This window comes from Scatophagus argus, chromosome 4, assembly GCF_020382885.2.
Source record: "Scatophagus argus isolate fScaArg1 chromosome 4, fScaArg1.pri, whole genome shotgun sequence".
NCBI classification, from domain to species: Eukaryota; Metazoa; Chordata; class Actinopteri; family Scatophagidae; genus Scatophagus; species Scatophagus argus.
The window spans coordinates 8,799,614-8,817,495 of NC_058496.1; the positions used below are offsets into that span (position 1 = coordinate 8,799,614).

Here is a 17,882-nt window from a genome sequence, read left to right on the forward strand (position 1 = left end):
TTGACTGTTCAATCGAAGGCATTTCTGTGCATGTGGAGCATGACTTTAAACAGTATCAAGGTTTCCATAGCCATATATTTTTATCAAGAGTTTAAAAACTAAAAATGTCCATCAGTTGGACAAGCTGCACATTAGCCGCCATGGGGTGGAAGCAAAGATCCTTCAAATAGTCTGTGATGTGTTGCCAAACTTTGCTTATTGTTGGTTTTATATATATCACGTGAAGTAAAAGCAAGTGATGCACGGACTAGAAATGTTTATTTTAAATGAAGTGTTGAAGTAGCCTAAAGGAGGAAATGCAGGAAGAAGCATGTATGTTTTTTTTTTAGTCTGTAGGGTAGATTGTCTCAGCTGAACCCTGAAAGGTACCCTGGCCAAGACTAGTTTGGGGGTAGAAAGTTAAATAATTTACAGTAGGTCAAACTGAAAATACTCTTGATTTAGAGAAAAACATCAGGCTGGATTAGATTTGATTCAGGACGTTTGGCGTGGGAGCCGAAGTCGATGAGCTTCAGATGCAGACTGCCATTTCTCCAGCTCCACCATCAACTCTACGGTCACTGGCTCCATTTGGACAGACACCGAGTCGTCTTTGAGGACATCCATATCGCATTCCTTCCTCCCCTTTCCTTTGCCTACATGTGACAACAACAAACAATATTCACGATTTTAAGCAGACTGAAATCAAGAGTTACATAAAACATGACTTTGACTTCAATTTTTTGTTTATTATTCAATAATATTCCCAACTATATATATATGTGTGTGTGTGTTATATTTTATGATACTTATCTCAAAACCATTTTAAAATGAAAAATCTATCAATGAACAGTTACAGTTGGAAAACTTATCGGATGCCAGATGATGAATTAACCTCTTGAAGCTGCTGTATTCTTCTGTCTGGCACCACTGCCTCCTCTGTGCCTTGAATCCTTCTTCTTGTTCTCTTTGGTTTTCTTTCCTGGATCCTAACAGTGAGCGACACACATGCACCACATATCCTCATGTCAGTTTGACAACTTGTAACCCTGTTGGCTGCATCGTATGTTGCGAGGTTCTGTCTCTTTTATAGCCAGTGTCTCTTTATATACATAAATGGCTGGCCCCTGTGAACACCTGTTTAGCATATAAACTTACCTTTTCAAATGTTTGTGTAGCTTCCACCTCAGACTCTGTGTACAGAGCACCAAGGTCACAAAGGACATCGACCTTCTGACCTCTTTTAACCAGGCTTTGTAGGGGGACATGGACAGAGCCAAGGATTCTTCTGATGGGGGTGTCCTTGACCAGTTCTGGCAAAGATTTCTTCTTTTTGTCAATAGGCTTGTCTTTGGTGGACGCAGATTTGATTGGAGACTGAGGAAGATACCAGACAAAGCATGAAATAATTCTGCTGATATGCATTTGAATGTTATCTGCCAAAACAGACTTTTAACACCTAAACAGAGCTGAGGTGACGGGCTGCACTGGATTCACCACATCTCATGATACTATAATCAAGGGCCAGAAAACAACAATAAATGTTACTGCGTGTTATTGACCACATTTACAAAGAGACTGTATGCAAATGAATTTGGTGGTGCGGGGGGGGGTCAGAAAAAAATACAAAAACCAAGACCCTTCATGGGGTTATTAATGCTACAGTAATATAACACAATAACAGAACTGCTGTGCTCTGCAATTTTTTCTTAAGTAATAATTTATGCAGCTGTTAACTACAATGTAAAGGAAGATTCAAGTAGAACATAAAAATTATGATTACACAATAAAAGACCCAAACCTTTTTGATCAGCTCTCCACCAATAAATTATGCACAGTCCCTTATTAAATTGAATTTCCCACAAGCATTTTTTTTCCGGGGCATTGAGTAAGTAACAAAATAGGTAAGCTCACCTCTTTCCTGCCTTTCATCTCTTTTACAGTTCGGCTGGCTTTAGCCATTGTGACGTCTTCAAAACCTGCAGGCCACGACAGGACCTAAAATGTAAAATGCCAGGGTAAGAGCCCTAACACATTTTGCACCTTAACGTTTGCCCCCTCAAACCTTATTATCTGCACCTTTTCCTCCTCTATTCTAAGATCAAGTCCTTGGTTGAGGAATCTCTTTAAGCCTCCCAGATCGTGAACAATGTATGTTTGTGTGTCACTGAAGTCCATGCACTCTGACCATCCCAGCTTTGATGTGCTGTGGCTTGACACTGAAGAAAGGGAAAAGGGGGGGAAAAATAATACAAGTGAAAGTTTGCCCACACTGCACGTACAGAAACAAACCAGCCTTCTTGCCAGTCAGAGACACACAGTTAAGAGGTGGAATACACACAAACAAACCACAGACTAGTAAGTTAAGGGAAGTGTTTGACATATGATAATAACTGATAAAAGATCAGTCTAGTCATCCGGTTTCTGTGTGTACTGCTCTCCGCTGACTGTTCCACGGGTACGTTTCTCATCTGTGTAAATTCCACATAAATTGATAAGAAAAAGGCAATCCCAGTTATTCATGATACATGACTACATTACATCAATTCAAACTCTTATACTGCAGTATTGAATGCCATGCAGGCACAACCTGAGGTTAATATCTTTTTTTTTAATCTCTTCTGTAGAAACAAGCACTTCAGCAATACTGTGTCCGTGTTGTTCAGCAATTCGTGCTCCGGTAGGCCTGAAAAATGTGCAGGTCACATGAGGGATGCTACCATGTGCAGTATCGCGACAAGTTTCCTCAGGATACACCACCAATTCATGGGTGTCTGCTCTGGATGTTTCTTTTGCACAGTTTTTGCTGGATTGCAGGTCTGCGTCACTGCCACCGGAAGCGTCTGCAGCGCCAAATGTCTGTGAACAGCAAAACACTCCAGATTTAAAGGAAATATATTCACTGCTATTCCTGTGTGGTTTTAATTTTCTCTTGACGTGCTTACGCAACAACAATTTTTCACATTCCACAGTGATTAATGTTTGTTTTTAGACAGCCTTACTAAGAGACATATAAAATTGATGTGTGAGACCAAATACAGATCCTAAACCGTTGGCTGTTGTCATGGCTGTTGTTCACACGCTTTCATACATCAATGAGAAATTTCTCATGTGACACAGTGTGTGTATTTACCCCTGGTTAGTGTCTTTTAGTACAAAATTGCCCTTTTTCTGTCAAACACTGTTTCCTTACTAGTGCATCCGGGGGTTGGTATAACAAAGAGAGAATTTCATACTAAAAGGACCGAAAGGTTAGATACCCACTTGCTAACCACTTGTTCTGTCTGTTTAAGACAGAACAGGATAAAAAATTGGTCTTTTCTTTTAGGTACATAAAAGAAGAGAGTAAAAAGTGTGGCAAGAATACGTCACCAGGCTTGCAGGTGTTTGATGACTCAGGAATTCGTACGTGATAAAATAGCCGTAGGTGACAACAGGGTAGTCAGGAGTGTTCTCATCTGCACTAATGAGTGGGTCTGGGATTCCCCTTATCTTGCCAAGCCTCACTGTGGCTGATGCCCGGTCCACTATCAGATCTGTGTAGAGGAAAAAGACACTGATATTACAAACTGCAACACTTCTGAAAGGGAATTAAATGACAGAGTCGGAAATTTTGAAAACTAAAAACGCACCACCACTCATCATCATGGCCAAGCCCTTAAACGAGTGTCTTTCCTCTGAGGAGATCCACGAGGCATCCAGGTAAGAGAGCCGTGGGAGACTGTCCACAGTCAAACCCGGGTAGCACGATGCAAGAGTGAAGGGGTTTCCCTCCAGCACCAGCGTCCTGAGGCAGGGGAGCGTCCTCAAGGCTTTCAGTAGGGCCTGCTGGTCCTGAAACTCACAGTCACTCAGGTCCAGACACACCAGCTGTGGCCTGAGGTCAGAAACATTTTTCACTCACAAATAAGCAGACAGCCGAGCGAAAATGAAGCACCTGAAGCTGCTTCTGAATCACTGCCTGAAATGATTTCCAAAGGGCACTCGGGTGATTTAGTATTGAGTCGAGATACTGAAATATTGATCAACTTGCATCTTTTAGCAAACTCCATGCTTCTGGCAAAATTTTAAAAAAATTCATAACACTTTTTACAAATATTATAAACAAATGGCAAAAGGCTGAATCATCTTGCGACATATAAAACTGCGTTTGCTCAAGTCAGAAAACTGTTAACAGGTGAACAGAGACACTGAGCTCACGAGTGGCCACTCCGTCTAAGGCTTCTTTTATGAATTTAACATATTTGGATTTGTATGTCTTGTATTTGGGGGCAGCCGTGGCCTCGAGGTTGGAGAAGTGGCTTGTGATCGGAGGGTCAACAGTTCGATTCCCCCACCGGACGGGCAGGAAAAATTTGGGTGTGGTGGAGTGATTAATGGGATAAAATGCTCCCCCCCTCCATTAGCCGGCTGATGTGCCCTTGAGCAAGACACTTAACCCCCCAATATGCTCCCCGGGCGCTTGATGCTGCCCACTGCTCCTGTGTGTGTTTCACTGCATGTAATTTGCCAGGTGTTGCATGTGTGTTCAACTAAGGATGGGATAAATGCAGTAGTAAAATTCAGTATGTGTGTATGTAAATATATATATATACTGCCAATAAAAATTGATTAAAAAAAAAAAAATGTTGATTTGTTGTATTCATTCAACAAAGCAGTTGCATTTCCCAGAGTTTCTGTGCTGTCTGTCTTCTCTACTCCAAGACGAATTAATTTCTGACGAAAAATGATTAAGCATTTCAGTCAGATATTTACAATTCTGTTTAAGAAATGATAAAGAAAAAAGATTACTAAGTTAATTTTCTCAGTGGCTAATATGACTTTATTAGACTTAGTAAGCTGATCGTCTACTGGGATGTGTCACAGTATTTACATCCTAAAATTAATGAGAAATCGTTTTTAACTATAAATCCAATAGTGCTACCCAGTTTGAATATAAACCTATGATGCTTAACTTTGATATCAGTTGACAGAATAGGAAATTAGTGTGATATCAGTGTAATGTTTCTCCTCCCACTGAAACCACGTTTAATAGATGTGGTTCTTTAAGGTGGACTCAAAAGATTTTCTCCTGAACAAGGTCTGCTGCAGTCATCACGGTCATCACCGCCTGACAGCTTTGGCAGTCAAACTTCCAGTGTTGCCTCAGTGAAACAAAAGAAATGTCTGACGGGCAGAAAAAAATCATCTTGACCCAATGTGATAACGTTGTCTTACCTTACAGACAATTAAAAATTCACAGTTCTTCTCGGATTTTTTTTTTTTTTGTTCGTTTGACCTGGTTTTGGTTTACAGCCCACTTCCTGTGTGTATGAGTTTGAACTAACCAGTGTCTTCCTGTAAGATGAGAGATGTCTTCATGTGAACCCAGGCTGTTTGAGCCGAGGCCAAGGTAGCGAAGGCGAGGAGGGGGGCGACTGGTGAGGCTGCTCAGAGCGGACAACTGGTTGGCATGCAGCTCCAAAATCTTTGAAAGAAGCATATTTACAATCAAACAGTTAATGATCACTGCATCGCAGTACCTTTGAAGTGATCGGAAAGCAGGAATAGAAACAACTTCCTCTCTTGATGATTCAACAGTGAAATCACCCTCACTGACCAATTTTTGCTGAGGTGAAATTTCACATAATCTGATTAACTGTACAGCAAGATGATAGCTGATACAGGACTGTGACTCACTTTCAAAGTGCTGGGAAGGTTTTCTGCCGGGATTTCTAAGATTTCGTTGGCACTTAGCACTAATTCCTCCAGCTTTGAGAACTTCAACAGGCCGTCATCGATGACCAATACCTGAACACAACACAGGCAAAACATCACACACACTCAAAAAAAAGGAAATTAGCTGGTTAACATATTTACAAAAGTGCAACTTGTAATTTATTTATACAATTTTATGTTTTCACTGTGCATATGATTAAATCACGTAGGATTTGCATGAAATTAAGCCACTTAATATTTGTTTATTAGTTAAGTAGATGTAACTTGATACAATCAAGCCAGACAGTACGCACTTCGCTGGCAGAGGACCTCGCGATACTTCACGCGAGATCACCTGGTATGTCAGAGAATAACAGAGGAATGCAAAAAAAGGCAAGATAAATCTTCGTTTTAACAATCTAAATGCAGTCGTAAAGGCGCGTCTAAAGTCATAGCAGCCTGTCCATCATTTTCAGGTATATTTGGTGACGCTGTTTATCATTATTTAATCAATGCCAATTTAGCTTATGCTGGGTAGTTGACGTTTTACCGGGGAGTGGAGCGCCGGGCCAACTTCAACATGTACATTGTGTTGATTGTGTTATGAGAGCTTAGTCTACTACAAGCTACTGAGGGGTTTGACCCCGGACGACCTTTCTGATGCGCTAAGTTGTCCAGATTTTCTTTCTTGATCAGGAATGAGTCCACACGTCTCCATTGACTGCTCCCTCATACGAGGTTTGTTCTCAGTCTCATCAAAAATGTGTCCATTCATCCTCCAACATACAACACCTGTGCCCTAGCGGTCAAAAAACGGTTTGCCCTTCCGGGGTCACACAACACCTGATGGCCCCAGATTTCCCATTACTAATATACCCTTTTATGGCCTGAATGACCACAGCGCCCCCTGTGGTACCCACAACAAATACAGAATCACCATGCTTCTCCATAACATTGCATTTGGCTCCTACAGATTGAATAAAATAACCTTCCACTCGTGTCCCGTCTTGTATAGCCAACCACTGTATTTTATGTCCATAGTCCGCTTCAGAGTCCATCTGTTGGCTTAATGTTAATGTCTCAGGTTTTATTCTAATTGATGTAACGTTTGTGGGATTATTACATTCAGAAATGATTACATTTAAAGTTGCGGATGTGTATTCTATATGTTTATTATTGTATTTGTAATTCATTACAATTGTGGCCTGTCATTTGACTGGGTGTTACAGCAGCCATGTGTGAGGTCATAGGTCATCTTGTGTTCTCCATGACTCCGTTCAGTCTCCTGTTGTATGTAAGCGACAATTTGAAATAATACATAATGTGTTAGCTCTATCTTAACATGTGCTGATTTATCTTATCTCTTTTAGAAAGCATCTGTCATCTGCCTTCCCACCAAAACCCCCTTCTGCTGGTGGAGGTAGGGGTTCATTGACCAAGTAAGTTGTTTAAAAGTTAATCTTTAAAATGATTTATTTGTTACATTTGTAAAATTATTACATTAGAAATTACATTGCATTTAAACAGGTTTTCAATATGTTTATAGGTGATTGTGTATGACCTATAATCCGTAACTCATGTTGATCTTTCTGTACAGGCACACACACATCCTCTACATGTACAGTGGTTAAAATGATGCTGCACTCCAGAAAATAGCACAGAAGAAAATGTTTCAGGTACATCTACTCTTACACCCCAAATCAAGAGTTAAATGTCTTGATAAGTGCTAATTTACCTAATCTCTTTCAGCAAATATCAGTCTGCCCTTCAGCCAAGTCAGAGCCTGCTGATAAAGGACATCATCGGTCGTCATCAAGTTAGCGATTTAAACCTTTTTATTATTTGTATTTTATTTTAATTTTTGCTAAATCTGGGTCATCCCCATTTTACTTTTACTGATATTAAATGTACCCATCAGTGACAGAGCCAAACTGAGTTTTGTCTGTCATTGTTTTCATTCTTCTCAGAGCTGGATATTCACTCAAATCTGATGAAGGTGTTTGCCAAGACAGGTGATGCACAAGGGAGGAAAATAAAGACCATCGTGGCACCCATAATCCAGGTATAAAAAATGGCAGATTCTTCACTGAAACATTTGAACATTTTTTGTAAATGTGATGATGTGAAAGATGTGTGAAACCCACCCCACGTGTTTGTTGAGATTTGTGTTTCTAATGGTGTTTTCTTCTTTTTCTGCATATTAAGGCTGACACTATCTGCATTAGAAGAGAATGCATCCTCAAAGGCCTTTGCATGTACCTAAATGAAGATCCAGAGAAGCTGCTGAAGGAATACCTGGTATGTTTAGGTAAAGGAATCAAGATTTCTTTACTGCTCCCAAAAGAATTTAGTTTTCCTGTTGATTCCCATCAGTTTATGAAAAGACGTTAATACTCACCCCTCTTTTTCTATGACAGGGAAAACACGCACTACACATACTTGAACTCCTTTGTCCGTTACTAAAACAGCATGCCTTATTTTGATGGAATAACTGAACTCATGATTACAACAGACATGCCAGTGGTAATACTTATTTAGTACCGTATTTTCCGGACTCTGCGGACTAAACAACGATGCGGCTAATCTATAGATTTTTACGGGCTAACAATACGGTAATTGAAATAGATTGCCATGACTCCACCCTGACGCAGTTAAATAGTTGAATATCAGGTGGTCATTGTTTGGTTACATTTTCATTTCATTTTCATTCAAATGTGTTAATTAATTAGTCTCAAAACTGTGGAGATGACAGTGGACTTCAGAAAGAACCCACCCACCTTACCCTCCCCCTCACCAATCTCAACAGCACAGTATCTACTGTGGACTCTTTTAAGTTCCTGGGAACCACAATCGCCTGGGATCTCAAGTGGAAGACCCACATAGACCTCATCAGGAAAAAGGCCCAGCAGAGGTTGTAATTTCTGCGTTCTGCGACAGCTGAAGAAGTTCAACCTGCCTCAGGAGCTGCTGACCATCTTCTACACCTCCATCGTCCAGTCTGTTCTCTGCACTTCAATCACTGTCTGGTTTGGATCAGCCACCAAACAGGACAAGAACAGACTGCAAGGATAATCAGGTCTGCAGGAAAAATCATCGGGGCCGACCTGCCCTCCATTCAGGACTTAGACCAGTCCAGGGTCAAAAAATGGGCAGGAAGCATCACTGCAGACCCCTCACACCCTGCACACAAACTGTTTGATGCCAAGACTACCAGACACAAAAACAGTTTCTTCCCCCAGGCTGTCTCCCTGATCTCCCCGTAATCCACCTGCCATTGCATGAACCATCGCACTGTTTGCACTACATGTACATATATTTATGTCTTGTTTTTTTCTTTTGTAAATACTTTACATTTTATTATTATTTTTTACCATTTTTTATTTTGTATTTTGTATGGTGCACAGGAGAGAGAGTCAAATTCCTTGTATGGTCACACGTACTTGGCAAATAAAGCTGATTCTGATTTTGATTTTTCATTTTTTTGGCACAGGATGTTGACACCATTCAAATGGCCTTAGCAGAGACAACCATAGGAGTTTTTGTTGTTTGGCATGAAGATGCAGAGCCTGGTGATGTTGTGAGATGTATAATGTTTGTTAGCATTATAACACCAGTGTCTGAATGAATGTGAAAATCATGGAAAGGATTCCCACATTTCCATATTCCAATTTGCTTTTTTTCACCATTAAGCACTTTTGTTTAATAAAGTTGATTAAATATAATTTACTGGAATACTGGTGTAAAATTAGGTGAAAATGTAGTAAATCAGTTGGTCCAAACCTATAGAGTTGAGTTCAAACAAAACATTGCAAATTAGTTGGGTCAACAAAACTAAGTTAAATTGGATCCCACTGTAGTAATTAAGTTGAAATAACTTAACTGAATTATGTTGACCCAACCTAAGTACTTTACGTTAGACTAATAGAGTTGCATTAGGCTAAAACGTAGCAATTCAATCGGGTGGAAATGATTTTTTTATGTTCGTTCAATGAACAATATTTTTGAGTGCACAACCTTTCATAACTGTGTTAATGCGTCAAGCATATCATCACAAATCAGTCGCTGCAAACTTCAAAGCAATGCTGATCCATCAGAGGATCTCCAGACAAACCGAAAATGTGAACTGGCTTCACCCTGTACTGTCTCTGTACTGTCCATTTTTAGATACAGGTGTTGATATGAGAAACTTCAAGAACTGGGGCTTAAATAACTTCAGGATTATAACAAATACCGCTTTTTTTGGGCAGATTTCTAGGGATTAAAACAAACGCCACATTCTAAGACGGGCAGTTGCCGGAGAAAGCCTCCTAGCAGGCAGAGACACTATAGTCTCCATATTTTGTCCTATAGAGTGCCTGCCATCCCTATAGTTTGTCTGTGGTTATTTCAGTTAGTAACATATGTTAAAGGGTTACTGATGCTGAAGCACAGGTAGCTCAGGCTCAGCTCAGCTCTGCTCTGCGAACAATAATAATAATAATAACGCACCATTTTGAACTGGAAACTTTCAGTTGGTGATTCCTAGCTTGGGAGGCTCTACAGATGTCAGAGATCAGGATATATTAAAGTAATTACGTGCGTGTACTGTGCTTTTTTTAAAATTTCAAATTTATTACTATTTGCTGAAAGACACAAAACAAGTAATGTTTATGTTCTGCCAGTTTTATCAAATCCTGTAAAAAGGTCAAACGAGAACTGATCAAATTTAAAATATAACATTCGGCTCTCAGAAAAAAACAAACAAAATCCAACACACTCACGCCTTTGTCCACAACGCGAAGTGTAGTAAAGTAGCTGTAAACGAAGTCAGCGTTCAGGCGTTCAGGGGCGAGCACAGCCAGCCGTCTCAGGGCCGCAGCTTGAGGGCTCCATGATTCATCATACGACCATGGAGAGTGAGGGCATCTCAGCAGATCCAAGAGGGAGTCTGTCTCCTCAGTCTCTGCTCCCTCTGATCTGCTTTTTTTCTTCCTCTGAAAACATAATCGGTGGGTTTATTACCATGCCATATAAAAGCGAGCTACTGTATACTGTGATGCTATAGAAAACACAGCAGCCATCTGACAGCCGAAAGCAACTCACCCAGCTGCCACGTCCACAAGGAAAGTCAGTCAGACGCAGGTGTTGAATCTGCTTCTCTAACACAGCAGAAAGTGTGTTTGAACTCATGCCTGTCAGCAGTAGTTACTGTGTCACATGTGTAACATAGAAGAGAGACGCAGTAGCTGCAGCTTGCATTGTATGGTCAGGCTTGTTTATGGTCAGTCTTTCAGGGAAAAGACCCGTGGTGTCTGTTGTTAACATATGTTGTTGGTTGCCTGGCAACAGCTGGGGGTTCCCTCCCAGGACACGTAATCGAGACAGGACTTCAGTGTCTGTGTAAATGAAACAACTAAAGCTGATAGAAACTTGTTTCAACCTTCTTGCTGTTGTTCATCCAACTGCACCCAACTCCAGCGTGGCACCTTCTAATGCTTAGGCCTGAAACATAACATGGAGGTAATAAATAAAATAAATTATCTAGAGTGCACACGATATTTCTGCATTTTTTTCTCCTGTGCGTCCAGCACCCGTGTTTGTAAATTTTTTACTCTCTAATACCACAGCTCGTAGGGCCCCACCATCCCCACCCTCTGATACAAATCCCCCTGCTGTGGAGAGTGACTGCTCACAACTAATCCTCGTACTCACCTCCCTCCCCTCATTGTAATACAAAAAATTATCAACACTTGTAGGCATTTTACACTGTTAGCATGTTTATTTACAAATGATCATAAAACACAAATTGCACCTGAGGCTGGTTGGGATGTAATTACTTTTACAGATATTTGGTCATGAACTGAATACTGGACAAATGGAATCTTATGCCTGATGATAGCGCAGTCAGGGGATCACCAAAGTGATAATCATTTATGTTGGATGTCTGTATGAATGTTTGTTGGCCTTTTAAATTTCATGGCAATCCATTCAGTTTTCTTGAGATATGTTACCAAAAAGTAAAATTAAGAAGGAGGAAAAATCAGGGTCTCACCAAAGTCATGCAAGAATTCACGTGGATCTTGAAAAACTGATCTTTTTATCTGTTATTGTCTTGGTTTACCATGAATGATGATGCCTCAAAAATTGTTGTTCATGATAATACCTCAAACACCTCTTACATATCAGGACCGAACACCCTGTGGTGTGTTATCAACAGTAAAAATATCTCATAGTCGAAGGTCGATTGATTGATTATTCTACAGCGCAGGATTGTGTGACAAAATGCTTGTTTTCGTCCATTTATGCTAGTCACAATGAACAAATAAAATTGGATGAACAAATAAGAAGTCATAAAAATAAAACTGTTTTAATGGGGGAATGTGGAGGATGAACTGAGAGCCTTTCTGTCCTGGGCTGTGCAGACCTCATGCCAATTTTTAATGTTTCCAATGAGGATGCTTTCCTCTGCACCTCTGCAAAAGTTAGGATCTGGCAAAGGAATTAAGCATAGTTTTCTTAAGAAGTGCAGTTATTTCTGAGCTTTCTTTACCAGGGTGGAGATGGCAGAGGTCCATGGTAGGTTCTCTGTGATACTGACTCATGGGTACACAAAAACTCTTCACTGTCTCTGCTCCACTGATGTGAGACGGGAATATATATCTAATGCTCCATCTTTCCAAAAACAACAAGCATGCAAGCAAGATTGTCGACTTCCTCCTGACCTGAACTCCCATTGTTGTTTAAAATCTGGCCGATGGCAGAGGTGTCGTCCGCAAACTTCACAACAAAGTTCCTTCCATATCTGGGGTTGCAGACTCAGAGATGAGACTCGTGTTACTCAGAAATTCATTATCAAAAAAAAAAAGGTCTATTTTGAAGTTTTCCGTCATGGTAAACACGTCAGTCACGTCGATATGAGTCAGCAACTCAAGTTTGGAAGTCAGTGATGTTGTCACAGGTCCATTAAAACAGGACCGGAGATTCCATATGAAAACTGGAAAATTGGCAAAACTTGCGTGTTATTCCACAAATTTAGATTCGGCCAGGCTGCAGCCATTTCAGTTCTATAGAGTTCCTTTGTTTGTCTCTTGCACATTGGTTAAACATTACACTTTCTTTAGGTTTGATGATATCAAAATTTCTGGAATACCCTTGCAATGTTTTTCTTTTTTCATTTAACTGATAAACATCACTTAGATAACTCTGCGGCAGTTTGCATTGCCTCCCCACATTAAACCACTGTGGTGAGCAGTGCCCTACAACTGTAAAATAGAAACATTTAATTCAAGATTTTTTTGCATGATAATGTCACAAAGGCGTCATCCACCAAATGAAATGCATGCAACAAAAAAATCCCATGTTTCGATATATAAGTACATCGTGTGCCAGTTTAGGGTCACTGGCACTCGAAAGCAAAAAGACAAAAGTCACACCATGTCTCTTGGTAAAGGTAAGCTGTCTTTTAAATAACAACTAACTAATTTTGATTATTTTTTCCAGAAAGGAGTAAAAAAATAAATAAAAAACTTTACTAACTGTTTAAGGAATAATTCAAACATTTTACTTGTTTACCAGCAGTTTATTTCCTTATGGTCTATTCTTTCTGGTACAACTTCAGGTACTTCTGAGGCGCATGGAAAAGGGAAAACTCAAGCAACACTTGTAGTATAAAGAACATTTAATTTCATCTGGATGACCTTTGGATGAAGGTCACAAGGCGAAATGTGCTGCACTGACGCTAAAATTGTTCTTTGTATCACAAGTGTGGCTGGAGCTTTGACCTATTCAATCTATTATTCTCTCAAAGTAAAGTCTTGCGGTTTTATCTTATTGTGATGTTGATTCTATTTAGACTTGGGCAAACATCTGGTTGATGTACTATGCAGATTATATCATATGTTTCGTGTGTAACTTCCTGCAGAGGTCCTGCTTTCCTGCATTGTGATGATGTACTTCTCCTTTATGGCTTCCGCACCAACTGAGCGAATTAATCTAAATGAGATTCAGAAGAACCTGCAGGGGATGCCGATAATATTGTGTGATCTGCAGAGTGCTGAAGAGAGTTATGTAAGTAAACACATCTTACTTCACAGTGTTGAGAACCGCCTTTGCAAAGTAGTATGCAGTATGAAACTATTCATTCATTTTATTTTTCAGTATACCAAGCAGGCTTAGCTGATTTTCAGTTTTGCAAAGTGGAAGTAAACAACAGCACCCCCGGTGGCCAAACACCTCAACTGCGTAAAATTAATTTTACATTTAAAATAATGACCATGTTGGTTTTAATCATATTGTGAACATTTTCTCCTTGGCAATAGCTGCATAATAAATAATAATAATAATTTCATAATTCATAATAATTTCAATAAAATACGTCAGAATGTAATGTAATTGTTGGAGAATCATTTTCCAACCTTTAAGTGTTTAAGTGTTGAACACTGAATCCTCAGTTACTCTGTTATTCCGCTTAGTGGCATCTCTGGGGCAGGTCATCCCAAGGCCAGTTCCAAGGGAGTTGCATCAACAATACTGTTATCAATTCACTGCTTGCAGCTGTGCGTTGGTGCTGGGAAGTACCAAGAGGTACTGGTTCTCCACCCTTTGGGTGGCAATACCTCATTGAGATGCCAACTGTCTTGCTGTATAGTCTATCTGACCTATGTGACCTCGTCATGCGTAACACTGATGTCTCTACTGGAGACAGAGGTATGCGATGTTGATATACGACTAATATCTTACATTTAGTATATATGCATCCTGACAGGAAGAGTAGACTTCAGAATTGGCGTGGCAATGCACAGAGTAACATCAGCTCTGTGTTAACGCTATTTCTCCTCGACTAAGTGTCATTAAATACTTCATCATAAGACATCAGCGTCTCCTGAGTTTCCTTCCATCTTCTGAGTTCAAGGTTTTTCCTAACAGTAATGAGATGAGAAGACCAGTACAAAAATGAAGTGTTTTTGGCATACTGCAGCTGTTGCTTTTGTTTGCATAACTACAAACTACATGCTACATTTTGGATAAATCAGAACATACTGCTAACACAGCAGGTGATTTCTGCCTGTATTTTTCCAGTTTATTTTTCATTTTTCATGAAATTTTTTCATGTGAGAGTTATATTGTGGTAAAAGTCAGGCCATAAAGCTACTATAAAGTCAAATTGCCTTCTTACCATTGATGGAGAGACATTTTGAACCCATTATTAAAAGTTATGACAGCTGAAGGCGTCAAGTTCTGTCCTCCTTCTCATAATGACTCTTACTTCTTCTCTAGACAGAGCAGTTGTTTGGAGGAAATTCACCTAACCAACTAGAGCCCCCTGAGGGAATCACTTGGCCAGCAGGAAACACCACCGAAGAACTCCAGACCTCCATCTGTGCAATCATTGACTACCTCGAAAATCACCTGCCGACAATCATCACTTCTCTCATCGAGCAACCTCAAGATATCATCAGTGCAACTGCAAATTTCAATTTTCAGTTCAAAGAAGCAGTTAGAAGGGGACAAATCAATAACAAGGTTCCAAAAGGCTGCCGCAGAAATGTGACGACGTCGCATGATTTCGTGAAGAGACAAATTGGCTTCCGAATCATTTACTTTACCAGAAAATGGGTGGAGCATTTTGCAAACGCCACCTGTGAGTGAAAACACTTCAGCCAACTTTTTAACAAATGTATTTATTTATTTATTGATCTGTTATTTAAGACTGTGTATGTTAATTTGTAATTGTCAGTATTTATTTTACTTACACTGAATGATCTTTTCCACACTGTCATCTTTGTGCTGCTCGATGCTGACTGGATGTTGTACTGGATGACTTTTTAAATATCAACTAAAAAATAAATATTTAGTTCAAACCCCTTATTTAATCTTAAGCATTATTATTATTATTTAGGGGTCCTTCTTCACTACAATTATCACATATCATTTATCTGTCACAGTTCACCTTTGTGGTATCAAGTATCCACCCAGCAAAAATGTTAGTATTTGACAATCTGAGAGTGTATGTTAGCTATCTCCTTTTAGAACTGTTCACACCCAAAAACATCCTGCACACAGCAAAACACCAAGAAAATAAGAAAATAAAGGCAGGGGGCTGGGTCTCCGCAGATACAACGTATAATATACCCTTAACCATCACAATTTAATGCTTAATCCAAACCCCACATCCTCATACAGTAACTGATCTCAACATCGCCTTCATTGTATCATTCCACCACTAATTCACATCAGACCAGCAGCCCATAGGCAAGCCAATGTGGACTGGTTTCTGCTGGGATCATTGTCTTATTCCCCCTAAAGCTAAGCCTAACCAGAGTTCGGCTGTCATCTAAACCTAATCCAACCCAAACCTAGTGCTAATCTTAATCTTAAAACTAAAATCTTGAAAACTAACACTGATCCTCACAAATATAGCAAAAGTAACTATTTCTTTTCTATATTTCATGTATATATTTTTTTATTTACAACACAAAGCAGTCACCAAAAAAAATCGTCAAAGAAAGGCTAAAGCACACCTCTTTAATAAACAGTATTGTGGCTTTTAACACCTAGTTTTAGTTGAAAGAATTTTAAAGATTTAATCAGACTTTTGGTTGACTGCGGTCCTGTTACGGGATGTGTAGGTTTTTCTAAGCCAAAGATTCTGAGAGGGAACCCCCAGAAGGTAAAACTAAATCCTATACTTGTATGACCTTTCTGAGACTGCTGCAGGCGGAAAATATTGAGATGCTGATCTTTATCTAGGGAGCCTTAATAAATGTGATCCTTGAAAGGTGGATCAGAGAAAGTCTCACATCAGAGAACCTGCTGTCAAGTAAACCTCCCAGTGTCATGGATTGCCGTGCTGGTAAGCATCTTGAAGTGCGGTTCATAGTCCTACTGCTTGAACTTCTGCATGCAAAGTTGCACAAGACTAATAGAGAGGGCACTGCAGATCACATGTGTGTGTGCGACCTTGCTGCATAGTAAGGACCTAAACAAGCTTTCAGCCAACCAACTGAGGACATTTTTGGAAAGGGAGGACAGTGAGGAAAAACTGTTTTGAAGGTTAAGACCTGGCTGTAAGGGATCAAGGTCAGGGGCGAATTATGTCATTGAGGGACCTCACAAGGATGGAAGTTTAAGTGTGTACTTATTCAAATCTGATTAATCTCCACTGTGTGCTCTCTTATGTCACTGTTGTAGTCCTCATCTTCCTGTGTGTGCTCATTGCACAAGCTGGCTGCAGACCCGTTAGTAATGGAGCAAACACCGAAGCCTTGAAAGAAACCATCCAACTGATGCAGACGGAGATACGGACCACCCTCAAACACCTCGTAAGCTTTTTGGTGTTTAATCAAATCTGTTTAGGCTTTAGGCTAATTGTTAGTGGTAGAAGATGTATTCATATCAATTATGCTACAACAGTAAGCCTTGAATTAGAGATACTGTCCCGATACACTGTTGGGTAGATTAATCTCAAACAACACATCAAGTTTTACAATGACTGAATGGCATGTCGTAAAGTCTGTATCTGTAAAATTACCAGTAGTAACTACAAATGGCACATAAATGTAACTGAGTACTGATTTGGACACCTACTGACCAGGACTGCATCCGCCAGGCTGCACCCGGATTGCTTCCCAACCTCTCCTGCATGTCCCTGAACACAACCAAGCTGATGGGCCTGGAGGAGGAGCCCGTAACCGCTCGGAGCCTCTCCTTCTTCCGCTGCTACATGATGGAACTGTCCGAGCTGACCCCGGAGCTTTCCACCCATCTGCAAATAACCAGCCAGTACGCTCAGAATATGGAGCAGCTGATGAATGCGACAGTCAGTCAGCAGTGCACTTTACCCTCCTTTGAGCAGGAATTGGACAGTTATGTGTACGCCAAGTGTCTGCTGCAGCTTCTGGACCAGAGGCTGAGAAAAGCAAAATTTTGATTTCACTGTCTAGTAAGAATGTTAAATTTATTTATTATACAAAATCTGAACTTCTGTAATCTAGTTTTATACTGGATCAGAAAGTAAACTTGCTCTAGAAGTTATTTAACAGTTACTTTTCACTCACTATCTTTATCTATAATTAAGTAATTATTTAAAAGTATTTATTGAAAATAAAGTAATAAGAAATCAAGATTTTCAGATTTGTTGCTTTTATTGTGATTCCGAATAAAACTTATTGCATGAAGACATTTGGTAACTTTGAAGAAAGAACAAAAAACACTCAAATGCAGCATAA

General features: G+C 39.9%; 1 protein-coding gene across 1 annotated transcript; it reads right to left on the reverse strand.

Annotated features, from left to right (window-relative positions):
* Positions 1-79: 79 nt before the first annotated feature.
* On the reverse strand, positions 80-17,395 carry LOC124058353 (leucine-rich repeat-containing protein 43-like). Its single transcript, XM_046387517.1, has 14 exons — positions 17,246-17,395; positions 10,759-11,157; positions 10,437-10,649; positions 5,659-5,769; positions 5,307-5,446; positions 3,612-3,856; positions 3,352-3,515; positions 2,700-2,838; positions 2,059-2,198; positions 1,894-1,977; positions 1,138-1,356; positions 875-968; positions 477-635; positions 80-435 (listed from the first exon to the last, which is right to left on the reverse strand). Coding segments are annotated over exons 2-14 (1,797 nt in total). The 5' UTR covers positions 10,846-11,157; positions 17,246-17,395; the 3' UTR covers positions 80-433.
* Between the last annotated feature and the right edge of the window lie 487 nt (positions 17,396-17,882).

What these genes read in the sequence shown, in the direction of transcription:
- LOC124058353 (XM_046387517.1), bottom strand. Translation starts at nt 10,845, where the DNA reads ATGAGTTCAAACACACTTTCTGCTGTGTTAGAGAAGCAGATTCAACAC. An exon ending in ACCTTCCCAGCACTTTGAAA is followed by an intron (nt 5,447 to 5,658) that starts GTGAGTCACAGT and finishes CTTCTTTCAAAG; the next exon opens with ATTTTGGAGCTGCATGCCAA. An exon ending in GAATACAGCAGCTTCAAGAG is followed by an intron (nt 636 to 874) that starts GTTAATTCATCA and finishes TGTCACATGTAG; the next exon opens with GCAAAGGAAAGGGGAGGAAG.